General features: G+C 39.7%; 1 protein-coding gene across 1 annotated transcript; it reads right to left on the minus strand.

Annotated features, from left to right (window-relative positions):
* Window positions 1–2228: 2228 nt before the first annotated feature.
* LOC118631226 (alpha-N-acetylgalactosaminide alpha-2,6-sialyltransferase 2-like) lies at window positions 2229–3272 on the minus strand. Its single transcript, XM_036263530.1, has one exon. The coding sequence runs from the start codon at window positions 3270–3272 to the stop codon at window positions 2229–2231; it is 1044 nt and encodes a 347-aa protein (XP_036119423.1).
* Between the last annotated feature and the right edge of the window lie 17073 nt (window positions 3273–20345).

A 20345-nucleotide genomic window follows, 5' to 3' on the forward strand; every position in this document is an offset into this window, starting at 1 on the left:
AGCTTCACCTGCGGCGCTTCAGCCACAGTCCACTTTGGTAACAAAGGGACAGAAAAATCAGCTGACTTCTCAAGATCAGGAAAACAGACGAAGAGGTTAGATCTACAACGTTCTGTTTTCCACAAATTGAGCTTCTGCTGCCAGAATGATCTGACCTGGGTACTGTTACCAGTCAAAGGTTATCGTCATGCAGCCCTTGTACATAACTGCTTTTACAACACTCTCACAATCACATTTTGTTTTTCAGGTTTTTCTATAAATGTATTATAGTTTAATAGACATAGAGTTGAGCATTGGCTGGTTTGGCTCAGCAGTTAGAGCGTTGGCCCACGGACCAATGAGTCGCAGGTTCGATTCCGGTCAAGGGCACGTATTTCGGTTGCAAGTCCCCAGTCCTGGTTGGGGTCGTGCAGGAGGCAGCCAGTTGATGTGTCCCTTTCACGTCGATGTTTCTCTCTCTCTCTCTCTTCCTCTCTTTCCCTCCCACTCTATGTGAACAAAAATGGGAAAATGTCCTCGAGTGAGGATTTATATATATATATATATATATATATATATATATATATATATATATATAGGGTTGATAAACTCTGTTTTCCAAAACCACAGAACTGAGGGCCAGATGCTGGTCCTTGGTGAATTTTTCAAGGCAAACGCTTCCTTGGAAAGACTCTTGTTCCACTTCCTCAGTATAGTGGAATAGACTGTCCAGAACAACTTGTTACCAAGACATTAGATCACAAGGTTTGGTTAAACAGGTTGTATGGTGATAATATGTTGGATGACCTTGGGAAGCAACCAAGTCTCAATAAAAGCCCAGATGGTACAGCTCTAATCCATCTAAAACCATTAACTTGATTATCAGCTACCTCGGTTCAAATTAATTGAAATCATGAGTTGACTGAGGGTTCATTGCCCATTAGTGTTTTTTTGTAACATAATGGTAATAAATCTTCAATGGAATGTACTCCGGTGGTAAGCAGTCTTCAGTATTATGGACACCCCATCAAATACCCAGAAACCTCACCTCACTCTCGTTTGCTTTGTTTCAATTACAGTTTACATTCAATATTATTCTGTATTAGTTTCAGATGTATAGCATAGTACTTTACAAAGTGGTCTCCCTGATATTTCAAGTACCCACTTGGCCTTATACATAGTTATTACAATATTATTGACTATATTCCCTACACTGTAATTTATATCTCTGTGACTACCAATTTGCACTTCTTAATCCCTTCACTTTTTTCACCCAGTCCCCCAATCTGTCAACCCTCAATCTACCTCACCAGATTCTTAAATTCTAAGAGTGATCTTCACACTTCACCCTTCATTTTATATGCATTCTCTACTTCCCCAATGCAAAAAAAGAAAGAACAAACCCACAAATGATCATCATTTATATAATTATTTAAATTCAAATCACATTTCTTTTTTTTTTTTAATGTTTTTTTAATAGATTTTTTTTTTTTTTTAGCGAGAGAGGAAGGGAGAGAGAGATGGAAATATCAACCTGAGAGAGAAACACCTTTGGTGCTGCCTCCTCCATGCCCCTACTGGGAATTGAACTGCAACCATTTTGGAATCCAACGGAGACCTCCCAGTCCATGGGAGGACGGAGGATGATCAATCCACCAACCCACACAGACTGGGCTCAAATTACATTTCTTTTCTGCTTCCTTTTGTGTCCCACTTTCTCAGACAAGAAGGCTCTATTCCCCATGGGACAGAAGCAAATTGATCATGTTCTCAGAATTAACATCTTACAGAAAGATTCTTAAGACTATTGCTTAGTTGCTGAAGACTTGGAGAGTTGTGTGAGATCCTGACATTGGCAGCGGACACTGGGGGCTAGGCACTGTGCATTCGCCTGTACTGCTGCTTGATCTTGGTTAAGTGATAGATCTGGAATGGCCGGAGTGACATTTTGAAGTGACAATACCAAAGGTTGGCTTCCAGAGGCTAAATGCTGAAGTTTGCCTGCCTCAGCTAGTTAAGGGTGCAGCTTATCTTCTTGGAAATGTTATCCTTCATTTTAGAACACAGCCATCTGTGTTTCTGTAGCTAAGGTTGGAATGTCTAGGTAAGATCCAGAGGGGAGTTCTGTTGGAAGAGTCAGAAGCAAGATCCGGTGTCTCACATTGTGTAAGAGTTGTGGCCCCACCTACATGCCTCTTTGGGAAGAAGGGGGGAGGCAGGGAGAAGCAGAGGGCTCAGGGACGTTGGGGTCAGCGCTGATACAGCTGCATGATGCCAGCCCTATGCAAATCTTCCCACAGAGCTGCCTCAAGCAGCAGATCATGGTTTTCATAAAATATCAGTGGCATCTTTTGGGGGTCAAAATAGTGGTTAGAAAATGTCTGGTAGTTTCTCGTGATAAATCCATAGGCACTAACCTGGTCACAGGTATGCAAAGCCGTCAGCAGGATGATGGCACCAGTACTAGGCATGTATATGTGTTGAGTGTCATTGTCAATCAAGCTCGAATTCAAAAACCTCTCTGTCAGGTAGTGGATGAAGATTGGATGTAGGAGCTTGAATTTACCTGCAGGCGCATCTGGCCCAAAGTAGACCTGAGGCCTGTCCCCTTTGTCTGGACCCTCGGGGACAGGCACACCCAGAATAGCCGATCGCAGCATCAGGTAGTCTCGGATGTTGGAAGCGATGAAGATGTAGCGCACGCCTCGCCCTTGTGGCACCGAGCGGAAGCCCAGGCTCCTGTAGACGGAGAGGGAATTTTTCATCGTGTTTACCGTGAAGCCGTAGAAGGAGGTCTTGGTGCCCACGTCCTTCTCGAAGCCTTTGGTCACGGCACCATTGACTCTGAAGACATAGTCGTGGGCGTCGATGCGGCGGCCCTGGCCGGAGCCCCGCAGGATGCCCCCGTTGGCCACCACGGCGCAGCGAATGCACCGCAGCTCCTGGGACGCGGAGAAGAGCCGCGCGCTCTCCGAGCCGTTCAGGAGGCGCAGGGTGGAGGCGATGGGCTCCCGGGGGAGTCCTCGCCAGCTGCAGGGGCCCGGGAGCTGGCTCAGGCTGTCCCAGAGCTGCGGGGAGAGGAGGCCGCCCCACAGCAGCACGGGCGTGGACAGATCGAAGAGCCGCTGGAAGCGCGGGCGCCCCTGCAGGGCCAGGAGCAGGGGGCGCGGGCAGGCCTCGGGCCTTGCGGGCCGCCAGCTCCACGGTGCGGAGTTCCAGCACCCGAGGAGCCCGGCGCCCGCGGCCGCCAGCAGGAGCAGCCGCCAGAGCCTCGGGGAGCGCCTGCGGTCCATCCTGCAGCGCCCGGCAGAGGCCGATCCCCAGCCTGTCCCCAGCCCGGCCAGCCCAGCCCAACCCAGCCCAGCCCAGCCCGCCGCACCGCCCCTCCGTCACAATCCCAGGCCGCAAGTCTGTGCAGCAGCGAGAAGTGTCCCCTTTGCACAGCGGAGAAATCAGCTCAGAGACGGTCATGCTCGCCCAGTGTGTGAGGAGTTGGTTAGTTCTTCCAACGCCCCACGTCTCTCTCCGGATCCATAATCATTTTCCTTCTTAAACGTAGGTGCTCAGGGTGCAGAATAGCCCATTCACTGGGAAAGTGATGCACGCGATATTCTATAATAAATAATAATAATAATATTTCCTTAAGTCTTAACTAAATGTTGAAATCTACCCAAGAACATTTGCAAATTTTGCCTTTTTTTCTATTGTGGATTGACTTTGCTATTCACCATTGTTTACAAAATGCAGATTTTAAAAAAGAAATGGAAATGTTTGAAAACCTTTGTATTTCTCATTAAGTTTATTCCATATAAAAAGGTAACTGATTTGTACCTTATTTAGAAAAAAAAAAAAATATATATATATATATATATATGGAAAGCGGTAACATGCAGCAGTCCCCCACTTTAATAAATTATCTAGATTAACAATTCAAATATATTTTTCATATCTTATCTGCCTTATGTAATACTCTAAATCATTCCTAGGAGTCTTTGAGAGACTTAAACATGAGGAATAATTTTAATTTACTTTTTCTGTTGTTGAGTATATCATCGTTCACCAAAACTGTTGAGAAAACAAAACAGTAGATGAATATCTCCATCTAGAGCCTGTTCAGGACAAATGTAACTGCTACAGAGAAATCACTCTGTATTCTGATGGCAGGCTGCAGTGCAACAACTCATCAATGTGTCAGGAGGAGACGTCAAGGATGTGACTAACCTGTTAGAAATGGACACTGTGTGACCAGGTTGATATCCCCCAGGATGCTGGCTTAGTTTCTATTCGTGCTTCTTAAGATTGCTGGGCACTAAGTAATTCAGAGTTTTATAGCTCAAATGAACCAAATGGAGCCCTGACGTCTCCCTGAGCCTGACACCATCCCTGCATAGGCAGGAAATGAATAATTTGGAGTCCATGTGATAAATTTCATCATAAATATCAGCAAATGGTATATTGGAGAGAAAAGTGGCACTTACACCAGACTTAGCAATTCAAGGAGAGTCCCCTGAATACACTGCTATAGGAATTAAAACATAAAAGGGTTTTTTTAATGATCATTTTATTTAATTTGTCTTTGTGTGCATTTTGTATTCAGTTATAAATATTCACACACACCCTCATTTCATCTCTTCCTGCATCTTCCTCTATCAATTATTCATTTCCTATCTCCTTTTTTAAATCTCTACTTTTTTTCCCCATTTCTATTAGCACTTTCCCCTTGGCTTATGACTCATTCTCAGTTTTTCTTTTACTTATTCAATTCTTTTCTGACATTGTTCACTACTCCCACCTTCCAGAACTCTCTCTTCCTGTGGTCTCCACAGCACTAAACTCTTAACAGGTGCTGTTATGTTTCATTCATAACTCTTAAGCACTTAACATTTCCATGCATAACAGCCCAGACTTACTACCATAAGCGCCAGGTACTCTTTTGCCTGAGGGTTCTCTGACCACTGAAACCCACTCAATGTACACGTGGCAGCTCAGTAGTGTCAGGGAATTAACAGCCCCTGAGAACCACCCCTAACCAATGACTGATGGCAACTGCTGTACAGATACTTCAGCGCCCCAGAGGAAGGACTGTTTAACAGCACAGGTCTGTCCCGGGTCTCAGAGTTCCACAGGGAAGTTAAGCTTCAGCTGCTCACAGCTGTAAATTGCTACATAAAGCAATCTCTACTGGGTTTCTTCTCTTCCCTGTCTCACCTCTTCACTCACCTACTGTTACTTCCTAGGATCACTCCAAATAAACCCCCTGCACTCCAACCTTGTCTTGGGGTTTGAACAAAGACAAAATTTGGGAATTCAAACAAAGACAAAATTTTAACTCCCTAATCACTACTCTAAATATTTCTTTTCGGTGGTTTTTCCTGTTACTTAGACTCCAAATATTAGGAATTCGCAAGGTTCCCTTCTTTCGTAGAACTCATCCACATTCCTGTTTTCCTCATCCATCTATAGGCTGACTCTCAGATCTGTTTCTCTATCTCTGGTATAACTTTCCAGGACCTGATTTCACTAGGATGTTTCTGTTTCATACAAACTGGGAACTCTGTGAAGGCTTGCCTATCTTTTAATTATTTATTTATTTTCAAATTTTACAGTAGCATCTGACATGCCGTGTATATCAAATAAATTATCTTTTAATTGATTAGAAGATGAAAGTACAGAAGAAATGTCAATTTGTTTCATACAAGCAAGTAGTAAAATCATTCTGTGCCTTCATAGCAACAAAAGAAAATCTGCTTGGTGAATTTATACACAAATATATTCAAATCTGTAAAAAAAAAAAAAAAAAAAAAATCTATCTTGTTGGAGTATTGATGGCCTAAATAGCTAGTCAGCTGACTTACTGAACTTTTCATGTTCTAACAAAAATCTATTGACAGAGTCAACTATTTCAGTATTAAATGCTGAAAATCAGTATTTAACAACTGTAGCTTTTATCCCCCTTTCAATGAATTAGCCATTCAAAAGCTATCTTGCTCAACGGAGTCCAATTCCTCTAGTTTTCAGGAGATCTGTTCACCATCAGGAAATATATTTCTTATGTTTAAAATAAATGGGCGCACCGGCAAGCCCTCTCCTTTCCATTTAGAAAATGGAAGGCTGCCAGGTGGGGTACCCATATCCACTGCTGACAATAGCTATCTGCTTAATGCCCATAAAGTATTTCATGTATAAGAACTAAGTTTACGTTCAAGAAATTAGGCACATTTTTTGAAGAATCATCCTCTTGAATAGCAGAATGTTCATGTTAATTGCAATTTAAATTGACTGCCTATTTCACAGGTGAAGAAGCTGAGATCCAGAGATATGAAGTGATTTTTTGTTTAGACCATAGCAGAAGCCGTAAGCTGAGAATAAGACATCATCCTCATGGTTTATATTCGGACATTCCCCACCCCGTTTGTATTTTGCTTCAAAAGTGCAATGTCAAAGAAATATTTAATGCCTTTGCAACTGCTTGAACTTACAGAGCAAAAAATTGTTAGAATTAAAAAAAAAAAAAAAAATCAGACCTGGAAGAGAATCTAATGATTATTAAGTAAAACTCTTTTACGTATTAAATATGTCTACACTATAATATCTAAAAGGTAGGTTTCAATGATTTAGTTTCCAGTCTAACATGCAAAAAGTTTGGAATCATCACTTCTGTTTTTACAAGGGAAAGAAAAGCTGAACAAACTGAAAATCCACAACTCGTCTTAAATCCATCAGAGAACTGAAGTGACAGGACAAACCACTGACCTGAAAAGTGCAGAGACAGGTGAATTCAGATAATCACAGCTTACCAGGAGCAGAAGCTGCCACTGGAACCTGTTAGGGACACTTAATAGTGATTCAACAAGTGCTGAAGATGAAGCACTGACTAGCTTGAGAGATAAAAACTCCTGGGGATCCAACCATAAGTGTATCAGCCAAAAGCTCCACTGGGTTCTCACTCTAAAGATCAGAGAAAAATCCACTCACGTTTCTGACAGAAGAAGTGAGAAAGTAACAATTATTAAATAAGCTCAGGATGCTTTGTTCTTTTTTGAAAAAATATGTTTTTATTGATTTTTTAGTGAGAGAGGGAGAAATATCCATGTGAGAGAGAGACACATCAATCCACTGCCTCCTGCATGCCCCCTACTGGAGATCAAGCCCAAAACCTAGGTATGTGTCCTGACTGGGAATCAAACCGGGGCCTCAGTCCATGGGATGATACTCAATCCACTGAGCCACACTTGTTGGGCATGCTTTGTTCTTTTTAATAACTGCCAATCCTCAAAGAAAACTACTTTACCAGAGCCTAACCAGCTAGGGTTTTCTAGAGCCTAACTGGCCCAAAGGGAAGGAATTACCCAACTCCAGCCCCCTGTAGTATTTCTGTCTCATCTAAGGGGACAGGGCTAAATTGAGAAGCACTAGTAAAAGTCATAGTCCAGGGACACAGATTCATGAAAGACTGAGGTCTAATCATAGAATTAGAGAATACATTCCTCAGTCTATTCCATGCTTCTATGTCTCTGGATCTATTTTGTTTGTCAGTTTTTTGTTGTTGTTGTTCATTAGATTCCACATATAAGTGAGATCATGTGATATTTGTCTGTCTCTGACTGGCTGATTTTGCTTAGAATAATACTCTCCAGATACCAATCTCAGAGAGAAGGGGAGGGGGTGGGAAGAAATTAACCAAAGAATTCATATGCATATATGTATAACCCATAGACACAAAGTGCATTGAAGGCCTGGGGGAGAAGGGAGTGGGGTAGAGGGAGAAAATAGAGGGTGGAAATAGAGGGACATTTGTAATATTTTCAACAATAAAAAAAAAAGAATTAGAGAATATATGTATTTCCCCTCCCCTACATCTTACCAGCACACCAATAGGTCTGTCTAACAGAAGATAATAATTGAAAGAATAGCACTAGCTTCTGTTTAAGAAGGAGCCTCTAGAGAAACCCAGGACAATAGGAAAGACAGAAGCAAGGACACTAAAGGAAAGTTTAGCCTCTGACACCACAGCTATCACCTACAGGAAACACAGCCTTGCTCCTGGCGAGATAAGTTTTCCCACACTAAAGGCCTTTTTGCCTCAGTTCCATTTAACTAGTACATCATGTCTGACTTTCAACAGAAACTTACAAGGCATGTTAAGACACAAGAATACAATCTGAAGAGACAAAGGAAGCATGAAAATTGGATTCAGATATGGCAGAGATTTGGGAATTATCAGGCCAGGAAATTAAAACAACTGTGATTAATATGTAAAATGGCTCTCATGGAAAAGGTGAACAACATGCAAGGACAGAGGGGTAATGCAAGCAGAAAGATGGAAACTCTAAGAAAACAAATGCTAAAAATAAAATACTCCGCAACGGAAATAAAGACTGCCTTGGATTTTCTCACCAATAGACCGAAAAGGCCAAGGAAAGAATCAGTAAGCTTGAATATATGTCAATAGAAACTTCCCAAACTAAATAGAAAAAAGAATAAGAAAAAAACATGGAATAAAACAATTGAGAACAGTGGGATAATAACAAACGATATAATATGCAAGTAATGGGAATACCCACAAAAGACAACAGACCAGAAGAAATAATAGCTATAGTTAAAATAGATGAGAATTTTCCAAAAATAATGACAGATACCAAACCACAGGTCTAGAAAGCGCAGAGATCAAGCAGAATAAACGCTACAAAATCTATAACTAGGCATCCTGTATTCCAAGTACATTAAAGGACATCTTGAAGGAAACTGGGGCTGGAGATGAGGTGGGGGAGAAAAATAACTACCTATAGAGAAACATAGATCAGAATTATAGTAGACTTCCTGTCCAAACATCCCAGCAAGAAGAGGGTGGAGTGAAATGTATCCGGTGAAATGATCCTTTAACAGTGAAGGAAAAAATAAGACTTTCTGAAACAAAAGAAAAAGAGAGAGAATTTTTGCCAGTAGGCTTGACTTGCAGAAATGTTAAAAGAAGTTCTTCAGAAGGAAGGAAAGTTATATAGCTCAAAAACTCCGATCTACCGAAGGAAAGGAAAAGCATTGGAAAACAAACAAGTAAAAGTAAAATAAAAATTTTTATTTTTTTCTTATTTTTAATTGATCTAACAGATAACAGTTTGTTGAAAATAATCATAGCAACAAGGTATTGGCTGATTATTATAACTTATAAATAAGTGAAATGGATACAGCAATGCAATAAGAACCAGGAGGGAAGAATTGGGAATTTCCTGTTAGAAGATACCTGAACCACTCATGAAATGGTGTAGTGTTATTTGCAAGTGAACTTAGAGTACTTACAAATGTATATTGCAAACTCTAGGGAAACCACTAAGATAAGTTTAAAAAGAAGTGTAATTGATATGCGAAGAGAAGAAAGAAAAGGGGATCTATCAAATTCTCACTTAAAACCAAAATAAAATTAAAAAAAAAACAAAACAGTGAATGACATTTTTAAAAAAGGATAAAGATTAAAAAACTATTACACACAATAGATATTAATCCAACTATATCAATAACCATCTTAAATGTGACTAGTTAAAAGACAAATTGTTAGAGTGGATGAAAAAAACAGGACCCATTTGTATGCTGTTTATAAGAAATCCACTTTAACTCAAAAAACAGAAATTAAAAGTAAAGGGATGGATAAAAATAAACCACATCAGCAATCACCAAAAGAATCTGGGGTAGCTATATCAATTTCAGACAAAGATTTCACTGCTATGAGTATTTTCAGGGATAAATAGGACAATTCATAATTATAAAGGGGTCAATTCACCAAGAAGACTTAATCCTTAATGTGTATGCACCTACTAACAAAACATAAAAATACAGTAGGCAAAAACTGATAGAACTGCAATCCTCTATTATAGATGGAGATTGATCCAACAGACAGAAAATCAGTAAAGATAACATTGAACTGACCAGCACTATCAATTACAAGGCATAACTCAGAGATATTGCAGGTTTGGTTTGACACTAAAGCAAGTCACGTGATTTTGGGGGGTTTTCCAGTGCATATAAAAGCTATGTTCACATTATAATGCAATCCATGAAGTGTTCAATAGCATTATGTTAAATATATATATATGTACCTTAATTTTTAAAAATAATGCCAAAAAATGCTAACCATTGTCTGGGTCTGTTGGAAAAATGGTGCCAATCCACTTGATCAAAGCAGGGTTGCCACAAACGTCCAGCTTGTTTAAAAAAAAAAAAAAAAAAAAGTACTATCTGCAAAGTGAAATGTCAAACAAGCGATGCCTCTAATTGGATCTAAATTACATTTATAGAATACTTTATCCAACACATTCTTCTCAAAATCCCATGGATCACTCACAAAGACAAACCACATTCTGGGCCATAAGACACACCTTAACAAATTTAAATGGGTTGAAATCGTAAGACAACAATCAAGTTAAACTAGAAAATAATAACAGAACAATAACTTTGAAAATTCTAAAATAGTTGGAGATTAAACAATACAATGGATCAAGAAGAGATCTTGAGACATTTTTAAATATTTCAAACTAAATAAAAATGAAAATACAACTTATCAAAATTTGTAGAATGCAGTGAAAGCAGTACTTAAAGGGAAGGGTACAGCATATCAGAATAAAAGAAACATATATCTAAAATAAATACTCTAAGCTTTTACTTTAGGAAACAAGAAGAAGGAGGAGGAAGAAGAAGATAGAGGAGGAGGAAGAAAAGGAGAGTATATCACATCCAAAGTAATCAGAAGAAAAGAAATTATAAAAATTAGAGCAAAAATCAATAAAAGGGAAAACACTATCTTAAGTATCCTTATAAGAGAGGGGGAAATCGAGTTTTGATAGACACACCAAGGAGACACACAAGGGGAAGGCAAGAAACAGGAAGAAATACCCATAAGCCACCAGCGGCTGAAAGAGGCAAGGAGCAGGTTCTCCCCTAGAAGCTCCAGAGGGACTGTGTCCCTGTTGACAACTTGATTTTGGACTTTGGGCCTCCCAAACTGTGGGGAAATACATTTCTATTGCTTTAGGCTACCAACTTGGTGGTAATTTGTTAACAGCAGCCACAGAAAACTAATATGATATTCAACAACTAGTTTCTTGAGCAAAATCTCCAAAGAAAATACCAGTTAGCCAAATGTCTGCTAATGGCATCAAGAGACAGGAAATCATTTAAGCTGAATTGTCAGCCTAGATGACACATACTGACCTTGTCAGGATATTCCAGAAATTCTAAGTAGTTTTCTCATAATGAGTTGTTTTTACTGTTTTTTAATCAAGAAGCTTTGATCAATGCATGTGTTTTCAAAAAAATATTATATTGATTATATTAAATTGGCTGTTGGACATTCTATTTGTTTGTTTGAGTCCAGTCAAACTATATATACTGTTTATAATAGGCCTGAACATAAACAAAAGGACAGTGAATTTATGGTAGAGCTACACCAATTGGAAAGATATTGTTAGCCAACTCAAATAAATTCACTTACATAGTTCTTTGTCTGAGTTCTGCATTACTAGATTTGTACCTGATCCCTCTACTACATGTTCTCCTATCTGGATGCTCTCTTTGTCACTGGAGAAAATTAAAAAAAAAAAAAACCTCTGTGCACCTTCCCTTCTCCATCCTCAAAAGTTCCATACTTAGCATTTTGCAAGTCTTATCATTTGGTTCTTATCGAAATTTTCTCACACTTCAAGGTCTGGCTCAAAGTCACAGATATTCTGAAATTCACCTAGTTTTCACTATTTCTTAGTTCATGCTAATGAGATCTCTTTTTTTGAATAGAGCTCATCTTGTCTTGAAGTATATTTATTTAATGTATATCTATTTATCTTTCCCACCAGGCTCATGATTTTGAACCTTCAGAGGGGTGAGATCCTACAGAATGACCCCCAAAAAATCTTGTTTGCAGCTCACCCCTCTGTGTCTTCTCCTCTCCTTAAAATTTTGATTGAGTGGGTGGCTGATGGGAATGAGCTCCTTGGGTAGCCCTAAAACTCCTCCTTTCCCTCTCCCTTACTTCCAACTTTATTTGCTGAGCATACAAACATTTCGCCTGAATCAAAATAGGCATTCAATAAATGCCAATGGCTTTTATATTATACACTGATTTTTGTGCTAACAGACACCAAGGAAAGAAAATATAAGGCCTGTGACCTTAGAGAATTTTGATTTTAAATTTGTTGTTCTTCTATTTTTGAGATTAGAGAGCCCTTTGGAAACTGTATTAAAGCTACAAAGTCATGTTTTTCCTTAAGCACATACACCAAGTTTGCATATAAATTCAGGGGATTTATAATATTTTGAAAATTATCCTTGACCCCTGTAGGAATCCAAGGGTCTCAAGATAGAAGCCCAGGTGAAAGTGTAATATAGAAGATAGTATTACATGGAAGACACAGCAAATATCCACTTAATTAATTAATACATTATCTAATGAACTGTCTTATGAATGCTGCATAAAATATACACTAATCTCCTGAGCTGCCAACAGCTATCCCTAGATTTTGAGTTGAAATCAAAAAGGATTCATGTGTTTTTCTATAGCCACTGCTTCAGTACTTCTGCTTGTGACAAATTATAGAATGAATATATTTATAAAAAGAACCCAAAAGGAAAATGACACGAGAAAAAAGTCAGAACTAAACAAATTTTGTTTCTTTGGAAAAAACAAAACCAAAAATGGCCAGTCTTACCATCCTGAAAACGTGAATCCTCAATCATCCTCCTGTCGGTGTCTCAAGTTCTCAAGGAAATAGACACTCATCAAGGCAAAATCATTTCATTGATGTAAAGGAGATATTTTCCTCAGGCAACACTGGAATTTCTTGGTTAATTAGACTAGGCCTCATAGAGCTATCAAAACTTTGGCCCAAAAAGAATGTGCCTAGAAGTAAAATCAAAAGCCAGCTCTTTGACCTTGTCCAGATACATTTACCCCCTTAGATCACACCCAATTCTTAACCCTCTGGTCTAAACGTAACATCATAATGCTGAAAACAATTCCAGAATAAAGGATGGGGGAAGAGGAGGTCTCACCTAAAGGCCGCTATCAGTAGGACTAAGCTACCCTTCGCACCTGCTTTTCTTGTGAGAGCCTGTGATTCTCATTGGCTCTCTACGCACTTCTTTCTAAATGAAAAGACCCTGAAGCCTTTTAATACTCACCCGTAGGGAAGAAAAAGAAGACACCATAGAAATAAATTCCAAAATGTTCCAAGGAGAAAAATACTCAACCCCCGAGCTCAAAATACTGACCCTTTCCAGCATCACATGACTGACTCCTTAATGGTTCAGTAATGATCCTTAAACCTGTACTTCAAGAGACGGGGCTAGTGAGGAACCTTGAACCTAATGATTGCCAAGCATCTACCCAGTACCACTGACCTAGAGAGAGGGGGAATTAAAGTCCATATATTGGGATAACCAACCCAGTGCTATTTCTATCCCCTACAAACTTTAGTTTTAAGCACTTTTTCATTGCAAGAGATGAAATACGTTATCATCATGGGACTAATAACCATTCTAGGAAAAAACTTGATCTTCAGCTAGATATTCCTTAGCTCCACAATTCATTCCTTTGTACCCCACAGATCTTAGATGTCCACCTCTAAGTAGCTCTTATTTAACCTTGTATCCTTCCATCAATTAGAAGTAAACTACTACAGGACAGCATTTATATGCGATTAATCTTAAAACGTTTAGTACCGTATTTTGTACTTAGTAGGAATTGAGTAAAAGACGGTTGAAGTAAGCACACAAGACTAAGAAACCTCAACCAAAGTATTTCCCATTATTTCACAAACTCAATTAATTTATTTAATTGCTTTGTTTTTGAGATCCTAGGTGATATGTTTATAAATCTAAACCACACACAGGTTGAAGACTGCTTTCCAAAGCCATTAAAATGTTATAGGCTCTATGTTGCTCAAATATTAAATATTTAACATCCAAATTTTAAAGTCAATTTTTCTGTTTCCCTTAAGAGCAAATGGTGAGAGACATATACTCTCAAGGTCAGTAGGAAAAGAAAGGCGAAGAAACAAACAACAAAACCAGCCTCTGATCCTGCAAAGAGCATCTCAGTCGGAACACAGAGATTTTTCATAGTTTTGCCTATCAGTTCATTTTTTACTACATGCATGCCCTTGGCCAAAAAAACAAACAAGACAAAAGTGTGCAAAGTAAGTGAAGTGTTTCCCCTCATTCTCCAACACTGTTCCCTAGAGGAAAGTACACAAAAAGCTATTTGCTTGTGACCTTTCCTGGTTCTCCTGTAAGAGTTATTCATACCTAGCACACACAAAAAACAACCTGGGAGGTAATTCTGACATTTCTGCCTCAGCCTCAGTCAGAGGCAACATTCACCTAGAAGTCTCCAATCCACCTTTCACCATAATCTCACAACTGAACCAAGGGTCAGCCATGGCCAGTCATTGAACACATCACTCTCATGGGTGTTATAAAATAGTCACTCTGCTGAGGAAATTTTTATCAATCATTGTACGATTATCCATTGAGTTCTCTCCATGTTCACCGAATAAAACTGACTTTTCTAGGTGCAAGAAATAAACAGGATAAATTGACTCAAGAAAGGTTTCTGTTTCTGAATGCCCTGCCTCCCCGGTACTATGTCTGTGTGTGGGGAAACCCCTCAACTTCCACCCTTGCTGTAACCTCCATAAGTGTGATTTCTTGCCAATCTTAATAGCTGATACCTGTTAAATTCCTCCACCTGCCTGAACAACTCTTATAAAGCAATTTGAACATCCAAACTACATGCCCGATGCTCTCTCTTGTAAATGCAATGGTTTACTGAGAGGACGCTGGCTAAGAAGGTTGTCAATTAAGGCAGTCTTCTGAGTCTACCCTTATTCTTCCTATCTCAGGAGTAAATCATTCTTTCACAAGTTTGCCCAATTCTAAATTGTTCACTTAGAAAGTATGAGGAGTTGGAAGACATGAAGTGTGGCTTCCCTACTGCTGGCCATAAGGGACAAACTGCTACAATCACTGCAAATGGCCCATGGGATATTTTCATTGACAGGTGATTTTCTTCTTTCACTCCAGCATGCATCTGAAGGAGTTTGGTTCCCCAACTCACACCTTTCAGCCAATTCCAGCCTCGACAGATTCCCAATATTACTTTAGCAAAGCTGTAAATGATTCCTGAGTCTTTCTTAAATGGGTATCTAAACAAAGCAATATGACGTATTTGATGAGCTACTTAAACATTTCCTTATACAGTGACTAAATATTAGTACCCATTTGAAAACCATGTCAGTGCCCATAAAGGCTGCCCTAGAAATCAGTGTTGCTAATCTCATGTGGTCACTGACTGTGGTGGCATCACCACGGCACACCTGTTGAAGGAAAGGAATGATCAACAACATTCTCTGGATGCAGGCAACCTTTTGCATTTTTTTTTCACTTTTCTTCTGCCCCAATTTAAAATTTAAATGAAAAGAAGAGAAAACAGACACTTGTCACCAGATGTCACTTGCCACATTCCAAGAGCCCATCTGCTCCATTAAATACTCTGATTGGCTACTTCACACAAAGGCTCCAGGAATAGCTTTGATACTGATCTGAGTTCTCTCCAACTTGTTAAGTCAGTTTTCATAGGCAGCTATTTCTGTGAATATGTCAGTAATTGATATGTCATCGTCACTTTCCTCACCTTCCAGGAACAACATGTGAACTTTTTTCCAAGGCCATCAGACTGAGCACTATATATTTCATTCCAAATCTCGTTAGAATGTGGCCTCAACCTGGAACCAGTGCAGAATGGGGGAGGGATACAACCAGACTCCTGTACATTTGATGCCAGCCAGGCAGAATTGTTCTTCAGCAAGCTTTGCCGCCCAGGGAAAGACTGTCACTATGAACAGAATGACAGGTGCCAAAAAGGAAGAGCCTTTATCGTTACCTCATTTTATAAAGTGGATTTGAGAATTCACTGCTGCCTTATCCAAGCCCTATGAGATCTGTTGCCCAACTCTTTTTACCGTCATTACACTCAAACCAGACACATCATTTTCCAGTTCTGCTGATGTATACTGATGTCAAGATGTCCTGTGCTGAGGCTGCTGGTGGGAGAGAAGCCCTAGGCTTCCAGGGCCATGGGGATTTCAACTGATATTAAAATATCACTTCGGTGAGGTCCCTATAGACATTACCAAAGCACTTTCTGATATTCCACCAGTGTCAGGCATGTCTTAGCCTTTCTTCATCTTCTCAGGCATATAAAAGAAGTTGAATGCCCAGCCAGTGTGGCTTAGTGGCTGAGTGTCGACCATGCACCAAGAGGTCACTAGTTCGACTCCTGGTCAGAGCACATGCCCAGGTGGTGAGCCAGGTCCCCAATGGGATGCACGCAGGAGGTGGCCAAACAATGTTCTCTCTCATCTATGTTTCTATCTGTCTCTCTCCCTCTCCTTTCCTTTCTCTCTAAAATAAATAAAGACAAAATATTTCTTTAAATGGAAGTTGGAGAAAGTTATGCTGTTTAATAATAAATTCCAATGCATCTATCCCCATTGTATTATAGAATCATTTTTATATGTAAAATCACTTAGTAAGATTGAGAGGAGTGTCTTCTTTCAGGAGCTATTGATTTTTTCTTCCTTCTGTTTTTTGGAACCTTTGGTTCTATCTAATCAGATCATTCGGAACCACCACAGAGCCTTGTCTCTGACAGGTCACTCTCTATTCTTTATTCAATGACAGAATAACCTTTACTTGAATAAGAGAAAACTATGAACATCACCATTAACATCAAGATCCATAATTAAGTTGGTGAGAAAAACCTTCTCTTTAGACCTTCAGATCATTTCCACTTGGTTTACGCAAATACAACCCTGACATTTTAGTTTTCAGCTTTACCTTGCCCTTAGATTTTGACAAGATATGACCATGTTTTAAACAGCCAGTCAAAGCTTCTCCCCTTTCACATGTGTGAGCTAAGGCAAAGACAACTCTTTGAAAAAGCTGAATGTCTTAGGTACAAGCAAAAGGGAGTATTTATTTTTCTGCCCACTCACTAGATTGCTTTGTAGACTCATTCTTTTCTAGCCATAAATGGGAATATCAATTAGGAATCTGAGCTGCTTCTCCCTCCCTCCCTTCCTTCCTTCCTTTCTCTTTCTCTCTTTCTTTCTTTCTTTCTTTCTTTCTTTCTTTCTTTCTTTCTTTCTTTCTTTCTTTCTTTCTTTCTTTCTCCTGTCTTTCTTTCTAATTCTTTCTTTTCCTTTCTTTTTTAAAGTAAAGCACAGAACTAGATTAACTATAATTCTTGGTTTATGATCTACTATGTCTTCATGAATGTCTTTTTATTGTGTTGTATTGCATTTAGTCATTTATATAGTAGACCTCCACAATCCACCCAACCACAGAACTAGAACATTGCCAATAACTTACTTCTACCTTTAGTCCACCGCTGCCTTGCTTCCCACCCCCAAAGTGTGCACAACCCTGCACTGTGTGCCTCAATTTTTTGCCTGTTTTTATAGTTTATCACCCAATGTATTTGTAAATATTGAAATACATTGTTTAGTTTTGCTTTCTTTTACCTTATGAGAAGAGACAGTATACTATATGTAGTCTTCTGGGACTTGCTTTTCTTTCCCTTTGATATTATATAACCACAAATCATCTTTATCATTGAACATACTTGCATTTTATTCTTTTTCACTACTTATAGCACTCCATTAATGAGTCATACAACAATTTATTTTTTTCTATCAATGAGAATTTTTGTTATTTACATTGCTTGGTTGTTATGAACAATGATGCTGAACATTATCCTATCTCCTAGTCCACTTGCTGAGGTATATAGACATATAAAGTAGATGATAAAAAGTTTTCTTGGCATTCTCAGGAAGCATGAAGGAATCTTATCCAGTAAAAACAATACAATTCTCAAGTATTACCTGATTTCAGATCAATCCCCTCTCTCAGCTGAGGCCATTTGGGGGCCAGGAAGCCTGCCATGAAGGGGTGCACTGGGTGAGCTTTGTCAGTATTTCTCACTCTTCCTCCTTACCCACTGCTTCAGAACCTGAAGGCAGAGGGAACAAGGAAGGATAGGTGTGCTCTTATGAAGCTAGTACAACTTTAAACAATATGATTACCTTTTTTCTTTCAGTTTTTCTTTTTTTAAATCTCCTATGATGCTCCCATGGTTTTCTCACAGGCTCCTCTGCTGGAGAAAGCACACCTGAGCACTCCTAATGCTCGCGGGTCTTCCAGATCTGTTCCCAGCCCACAGGCGTCCCGCCTCTTCCCCTTCTGCCTCTCTGGCAGTCACCTTGACAAGATCCCCTTCAAGAAGACTGCAGGTCCGCTCCAGGTCCAGCCTCTGGCACACAAGCATCTTGGCTTTTCTGTTGGTGGGAATGCAGCGGCATGCTCCCAAGGTGGTTACCTTCCTTCTCTCTCCTGCCTCGGGCCCACCAAACTGACCTTAGACCCCTAGTAGCAGAACTGAAAACCAGTTCCTGTGTGCTACAAATTTGAGGGATTCCTATAAAAATCTCCAAGGTATTTTATTGATGCCCCCTTCACCTGGCAGAATATAAAGGGTCATCGCCTTCCCCTGCTTCCATGAAGGAAGAGGAAAACAGCCTCAATACCTTGACAGTTCTCTTCATGGAAATTCTCTCGCTCAAATCCAATAGAAACCTCATGTGGGCTGGATGTAGGTGGCTTACACTCAGAGCTGATTTTACCGTCTCTTGGCCAGTCCTTCCGAAGTATTCTAGGCCTTATTTTAAGATATGGGGGCATGTGGCACCTGTTCTATTATTCTCTGGCATTGAGGTCTCTACTGAAACTTCAAGATCTAAAGAGTCTCATTTGAATATATCCCATTACCTTGCAACCTAAAAGGTTTTTTTAAATCAAATTAAGGAGTTTGAATTCTGGTTTGGCTTCTTTTATATCCACTGAAGGAGGGGGGGAGTCTTAAGTAAGACTCCAAACATCAATGAAAGGGGTTCATAGTCCCTACTCAGCAAGTGAGAATCACTCAGGAAGAGAAGGGGATCTTTTGCTGGATCAGCAGACAACTCAGAAGTCAACTAGATATGGCAAAATTCTATTCAAGAAAGGAGACTGGACAGATTCCAGGAGTCCTAGTGTCTCAGCAAACAGAGAAGCACTGAAAGGTTTGCTGAGAACAAATTCCCGGGCCTGGTACCCAGGAGGAGAAAGAAATAGGAATGTAAGAAGAAAACTGAGAAGTGAGGGATACCTGGGGCAAGCACTGACGTCTCTGTCCACTTTTGCACGTGTCTGAGGTTAAAGAGCCAGAGATGGAACAGATAGTGCTTACCTTGTAACCCGGTTTTAGTAACTGGCTTCTTCCCTTATACTTTAAATTTTCCATTTATTCCAGTTCTAATAAATGTAGTTTGTCCTCCAAGTTTTAGTTCCTATGCTTACTGAGTGGCCTTCCCAGTAACACCATGTGTTCAAGGAAAGTCTTCCTTGGCCCTCCCAATCTATCCAGGCATTCAAGTCCTTGGGGACTTGCGTCCATGTAGCTGGATTCCCAAAGTTTCCCACTTTGCTATGATGGTGTACTCTGCCTTAGGCTTACCATTTTCCTCCATTGAGCATTTCTAAAATAGACAGCTTTTTTTTTCCCTACCTTTCTGACCATCCCTCTGTTGTTCTCTTACCCTGGATTCTGAATCTCGTTGGTCATCGAATTCCAGTAATCCAACAAAAGCCATCCTGCTACAAGTCGAGCTTTAACTACATGGTATCGTAAAGTATGAATTTAGCATCCATTAATGCATTTATTCATTTCTTAATTCCACAAATATGTATTGACTGTATACTCTGTGCCAGGCACTGATCTGGAAATGCATTAGTGGAAAAAGGCAAAGAGTCCTGTTCTCCTGAAGATTGCATTCTACTAGGAGAAAGAGCCAAGACAAATAAATTCGTAATATGACTGCTGGTGTAAAATACTTTGAAGAAATATAACGGCGATAGGGGAAAGGGGAGTCTTGAAGATGTCCAGGCATGCCTTCAGGATACACACAATAAAGGAACATGTTTTGGCTCATGACAGGTTTTTGGGAACTTTGTTTCTCTAAAATAATTGTGTTTCTTACATCAGGGTGGGAAAATAGCAAGCATCTCTAATAGCACATATATGTACGAAAGCCATTTCCTGCTGTGACCCTATCTCCCCTTTGACTCCCTCACTCCCTTCCCAAGTGCCCTCTCCAATCTATGGTCCATCATCAACAAAATATACTTCATCTCTAAATGTTTTCTTCACCTCCTATTCTAACTGAAACCTGGATTTGCCCCAAGGATCTTCCTTCCCCAACAATCCCCATATTGCGACTATTTCC

This window comes from Molossus molossus, unplaced genomic scaffold (assembly GCF_014108415.1).
Source record: "Molossus molossus isolate mMolMol1 unplaced genomic scaffold, mMolMol1.p scaffold_m16_p_15, whole genome shotgun sequence".
In the NCBI taxonomy this organism is placed as follows: Eukaryota; Metazoa; Chordata; class Mammalia; order Chiroptera; family Molossidae; genus Molossus; species Molossus molossus.

Bases quoted from the DNA above. Each gene is read 5' to 3' on its own strand.
- LOC118631226 (XM_036263530.1), bottom strand. From the start codon at position 3,272: ATGGACCGCAGGCGCTCCCCGAGGCTCTGGCGGCTGCTCCTGCTGGCG.